This window comes from Sceloporus undulatus, chromosome 4, assembly GCF_019175285.1.
Source record: "Sceloporus undulatus isolate JIND9_A2432 ecotype Alabama chromosome 4, SceUnd_v1.1, whole genome shotgun sequence".
In the NCBI taxonomy this organism is placed as follows: Eukaryota; Metazoa; Chordata; class Lepidosauria; order Squamata; family Phrynosomatidae; genus Sceloporus; species Sceloporus undulatus.
This window is the reverse complement of record NC_056525.1, coordinates 234,644,355-234,650,354: the sequence shown is the minus strand read 5'-3', so window position 1 is coordinate 234,650,354 and position 6,000 is coordinate 234,644,355. Positions and strand designations below refer to the sequence as shown.

At 40.8% G+C, this 6,000-nt stretch overlaps 1 protein-coding gene across 3 annotated transcripts in view; it reads left to right on the top strand.

Annotated features, from left to right (window-relative positions):
- Positions 1-6,000, top strand: part of FAM91A1 (family with sequence similarity 91 member A1) — a 45,591-nt gene that overhangs the window by 17,735 nt on the left and 21,856 nt on the right. For all 3 annotated transcript variants that reach the window (XM_042462234.1, XM_042462233.1, XM_042462235.1), the window contains exons 10-14: positions 2,129-2,167; positions 2,285-2,397; positions 3,131-3,249; positions 3,815-3,927; positions 5,297-5,383. In XM_042462234.1, the coding sequence (XP_042318168.1) occupies positions 2,129-2,167; positions 2,285-2,397; positions 3,131-3,249; positions 3,815-3,927; positions 5,297-5,383 (471 nt within the window). The remainder of the gene's footprint in view (positions 1-2,128; positions 2,168-2,284; positions 2,398-3,130; positions 3,250-3,814; positions 3,928-5,296; positions 5,384-6,000) is intronic.

Here is a 6,000-nt window from a genome sequence, read left to right as displayed (position 1 = left end):
CAGAGGAACTATGGGATAGGTTTTCTTCATGTCTCCCACCAAGACAGTCAGGCAGAGAATCCCTTGACAGAGCCCAAAGATGAAGGGGGGAAGCTTGTGGCAAAGTGAATTTATTAGTAGGAAACCGAAGCTCTTGCCAGAGGAACTATGGGATAGGTTTTCTTCATGTCTCCCACCAAGACAGCCAGGCAGAATCCCTTGACAGAGCCCATAGATGAAGGGGGGAAACTTGTGGCAAAGCGAATTTATTAGTAGGAAACCCAAGCTCTTGCCAGAGGAACTATGGGATAGGTTTTCTTCATGTCTCCCACCAAGACAGTCAGGCAGAATCCCTTGACAGAGCCCTCAGATGAATGGGGCTTCTGGCAAAACAGGGAGGGAGCACTCTTCCCAAAGATTCTCTTTCTAGGGTTGGAGGAGAAGGCAGATTCCGTTTGAGAAAGAGAGGGAGACAGGCTCTATCCCCCCCCCCAATTGATCAGAGCCCTTCCCTGCCTGGGCAAGATCAGATGCCTCCTCGTGAGGAGCCTTCCCTTCCCTGCCTGGGTGAGATCAGAGTCCAAGCGGGCAGGGAATGGCTCTTAGAGGAGCCTTCCCTTCTTGCCTCTCCTCCGTTAGAAATGGGCTCTCCCCACACAGAGGGAAGGTTGCAATCCACCGGGAGAAGCCTTGTAGTCCTTTGCAGATGCAGGCGTTTGAGCAGCCGAGACTTCAGGCGCTTAAAGCGCTGAAGAGATTAAGCGCCTGTAAACCATTAAAATAAAAAATAAAAATAATCCTTATCTCTTATTGAAAGACCACAGCGAACAAAGGGGTGAGGGAAGCAAAAATGGCGACAGCCACGACGGATGGGGACAGAAAGGGCAACTCCCCCAATGACAGCCCCCATCGCAGTCAGCTCCTCCCATCCTTCTAGCCCGATTCAAACGCTATCGTTCTCATCTAAATACTCCGGTTCCTAACTCGAATCAAGGGAAAAACACTAGGTAGGACCCTAGTGTTTTTTTAACACGCGTTAAATGAGGAAAACACGGATTTAAATTTTAACCCGCTTCTGGATTCGATTTCTTGTGGGAACGATTCCGGGTTGGTCTAGAACTGTTCTAGATTTAAACCGAATCCTAATGGGCACGCTGCCTAATGAAATCGATTCAGAACGCGGGGTTTCCCCTAGTGGGAACAAGCTCTTTAAAGCCCAATGCACATTGTGTCTGATATTCATAATCTGCAAATCATACAAATCTGTACAAATGCAGACATTGGGCTATGAGCTCGTGATTCCTGGCCTAAACAATCGTTCACTCCAAAATACAAAATTCCTTCAAGTGGATCTGGGACTGAGAGGAAAGGCCAATGCATTCCTAATCCATCACTCCACAGTGAGTGTGAACATTATTTAGGTGATGTGTTTTTTGTCCCTATGTAGTGTTTCCACTTATATATTATTAACAGCAGCAAAATGATATGTGGGTGAATATTTTCAGTCCATGCCTGATTGCCCACATAGATGCAGATTCCATGGATATGGAGGGCCAACTATATGATAATTTTTGTTTAGCCATTACTAGTAACATTTTTTTTATCACTGTAGTTTGCAACTCAATCATCTGAACGTACAAAGCTATGTTGAATAACCATGTGTTTATTCACTATATATTCTGACAGCAGCTAAGATATTGAATTGAGACATTTCCAACAGCTGCAGTCTGAGATCATTTTAATTAGAAATGGCAGAAACTGACTCTTCAAACTTGTGCTGTACTGTAGACCTATGTCCCCATCCCAGTAGAATAAAAATCCTGAAACTTATTAAACAGAACTACTATGATTGAAAAATATTTAAAGCCTCCATAGGTGATATTCTGCAGTTATATTGGAGTACATCTGTCTTTTAAACCTTAGTTAAATGTTTGTTTATTGGTTGTTTAAAAAACTAATGTAGTATAAGATTGGAATGCAAGACAAACTGGCCAGACGTAATTTATGTATTGACTAGCTATCATTTAACTATTATCAAATACTGTTGACTATTCCAAAAACCTGGTATATTTTGAGTGAAAGTGTGACACTAATTTGATTAATCAGTAAAGTTATGACTAATCCTTATTTATTTTTTGTATACTTTCAGCTTGCAAATGTCCTTGAGATAGACCTTTCATTGGTGAAGGTAAGTCTCTACTAGTCTAAATCGCTTAAAGGCTGGCAGGGGGATTCACCCTTCATTCCTCACATTTCAGAATTATTAAAGCAAAGTGCTGATTTGTGAATGTTGTTTTCTCCTTAGAATGCTGTTTCCATGTATTGTCGGTTAGGTTTTGCCCATAAAAAGGGCCAAGTAATAAATCTGGATAATCTTCATTCATCGTGGCGGAATGTTCCATCTATAAATAGGCTGAAGTAAGTACATGGGTGTTTATGTATATGGGTATACATGAGTATAGTATAGGTACTTTAAAAGCAAACATGAACAACATTTTGAAGTTTACAGATCAAGTGTTCAATCCTGTACATACTATCCTGTGGCTAAATACCATAGAATTCAGAGGCAATACTTGCTTATTAAACCTGGTTAGAGCTAGGCTAAAAAGTTAACACTTGTTTTTACAAAGAAAAGTCTGTCTTGAATATTTTCATGTACATTCCCTGTTATAATAGTACACTGAAATAAAAATAGCCTCACAAAATGAATGTGTGCTTTTCGTTTTTAATTACGCTTATTGAAAGTTGTCTACCTGATCAAACAACAAAATCTCTAGCCGTATAATGTACTGATTTAGTCAGGGTTTCAGAGGAATGTGCAAAATGTAGAGGAGAAGGGAGCATATAAAGCCTTTAATCTCTGACCACAGCCAGACTGGTTTTGCTAAGATTATGGAGATTTCTGTCATTATTCTTTATTTTGAGATGAAGAACACTTTTGCCTATTGTTGTTGCATCTATTATTCAGACTAGCTGCTAGAGAACAACAGTGGAACAGCATTGTTGATCTCTTGTTCTAGTTGTAGGTTTGCTTTCCAAGAGATGTGTGGTTGAGCCAAAGTGGGAAGGAGAATGTTGGGTTAGGTAAATTTGTTTGGTCTAATTGATCATAGTTTTTCTTCTCTCCTTGTGGTTCTTATTCCATTGTTAGAACTACTTTGGATCCACAAAAGATGCTGTTATCTTGGGACAGTGGAGAAAGTAGAAGCCCTGTACAGGAGGCTGGATCATCAGCTACAGATACAGACACAAACAGTCAGGATGACCAAGGTGAGCAATATAGCACTACTTGCTAGTTTGGTAAATTACAGTGCATTCCTCTTTATCCTCCTGTATGCCAATGCCTCTCATTTACTGCCATGAGATTCTGTGGTGTGATTTATGGTGGTCAAGTCTGGTCTACCCATTACAGTTATTTCAAAATTATTTCAGTTGCAATGTTTCCCTACCCAGTGGCGTGTTCCTGCAGTAATGTCGAATTTCCCACAAGTTCTCCATAAGTTATCTGGTGCTAGATCTCCAAGCCTTTCTGGGACATGATAATAATTGTACCAATTGCAGTACCAGAGGTAGTGAAAAACATGCAGTCTTTCTGAGCTTCTTTCATGCCATAGTGGAGCAGCACTTGTCTGCCTATACTGGGGCAGTAACAGCTTCAGGGACTTATTTGCAAGAATAACATCAGAGCATGTCATCCAATTATATCAAACAAATCAGAGCAAGTTCTATAGGGAAGTCTAATGACACACAGCTTGCACGCCAATTATATCTTTACTATGTGTCAAATGTTTGAAGTTGACAATTATTTTCTTGCTTTTCTCTTCTGCTTTCTTAGGTGATACTGCTAGTGTGAGCAGCCTGAATTTGTCTGGTGGACACACAAAGCGCATTGCTTTTCTATTTGATTCAACTCTTACTGCATTTTTAATGATGGGGAATCTCTCGCCAGTAAGTCAAGTTGTTCACCTTACTATTATAAAAATATTCCTTGGCTTTGGATAGAAATGAAGTTTTTAAAAGAAATTTTCGAATAGGTCCTTTGCTAAAATGAAACTGGCATGTTTGTTGATTTTAGAAATGACTTACAAAACATGATGTAGAGAGATCTTGTAGTACCTTTGAGACTAACTGAAAGAAAGAAGTTAGCAGCATGAGCTTTCATAGACTACAAAAGCTCATGCTGCTGTCTTCTTTCTTTCAGTTAGTCTCAAAGGTGCTACAAGATCTCTCTACAAACTGATTCTGCAGACTAACATGGCTATGTCTTTGAATTCTTACAAAACACGAGGCAATCTAGGGCAGGACTCCACTGGCCAGAATACTCTGGGAGCAGCCAGAGTATTCTGGCCCCAAAGCGGCCCTAAATTCCCCCATTCCCTGGGCACTCCACAGCAACACTGGGTGGCTATCTACACAGGAGTCCCATTGTACCACCCGCCAAAGCTAGGGTGCATTGCTTCTTCAACATCGATCACTTAGCTTGGTGCCTCATTGTGAACCTCGGAGGAAATGACACATGCTGGTGGAGGCAGTGGCACATCAGGATGCTGTCTAAACAGCTACCCTGCATTGCTCTGGATTTTCCTGGAAAATCTGGAGCAAATGGTGAGGTTTTTTTTAAACTGGATTAAGGGACAGATGGCCTGGATTCAGTGCAGAACTGGCCTTCCAGGTAAAGACAGTCAGCACTTGAACCAGGCCTTTGGCCCTACCTTATGTGGACAGGGCAAAGTGAGGTCAGGAATAGCTGTAAATGGCCCGAGTAGATATGCCCCTTGTCTGTATTCATAGTTTTTTACTGATGGATATTGAGTCGATGAACAAGGATAAAGAACTAAAGAACATGATTTTAAAATGACTTACAAAGCAGGAGGCAATCCAGGGCAGGACTAAATATAATATATTTGTAATAACATAATATATTGCATAATATATTAGCAATATAATTTTTTCCTTCCTCGGGGGTTGCTGTCTTTACTATCAGTGGGTGTCAAAGATTACCTAGATATGGTATTACAGCTTGTTACACTTTCCTGGGTGGCAAGAATGTGGGCAGATGGGTGATGATTTTAACAGGATAGGAGTAAAGACAAATTTTAGAAAACTGCAGTATTCTATCATACTGATAACTGTAAAAAGATCATCAGTTTTCTCCTGAAATGATTGTAATTTAATTTTTAAAATTGCACCATAATTTTTTATTAATTTCTTTCTGTGAACCGCATTGGGTCCCACTCTGGGAAAAAGCAGCATATAAATAAAATAATAAATAAATTAAAATAAATGTTTAAAAACACAAAATTTGCCTTTCTTACAGAATTTAAAAAGTCATGCAGTAACCATGTTTGAAGTTGGAAAACTATCAGATGAGTCATTGGATAGTTTCCTTGTGGAACTTGAAAAGGTAAATATAGGTTGTTCAATAGGATCAGAGTCTGCATTCTCAACAGCTTTGTTTGTTTGCCCACACCACATATAAATGATATGATTTAAGAGATGGTATTTTGCATGAAAGCTTTTTTAGGGCCGAAATAGACAGCCCGGTAAAGCTGCCTTCTGGGTGGCTTGGGAGCACAGCATTTACATGCTGCACTCCCCCAAGACATCTGGAAGCTGCTCTGGCCAATAACATGGGGGTGCTTCAAGACACTCCAGGGGTGTGGCATTTTCCACTTCTATTTGGGCTGGCGTCAGGGCAGATTGGGGCCGTGTAGTTGCCGTGGCCCCGGTCAACCAGCTCCGGGACAGCCCCAATCCACCTTTTTCGGGCCATCTGTTTCAGCCCTTAATTACTGTTCATAAAATCCAAAGAGCAATAACCTTCAGAATATTTTCTCACAGGCTGGTACTTTTCTTACCCTGAGGGGCAAGAACAGAAACTTGGTTGAGGCTCCAAGAGGCCCATAAAACTACTACACTACATCATGTGAATGCAGTCTATAGAGAACAGGTTGACTGTCTCATGTTAAGGATGGGGTTGAGAAAGGGCAGTCCCCTGGACCATTTTTGTGATCTCCAGGA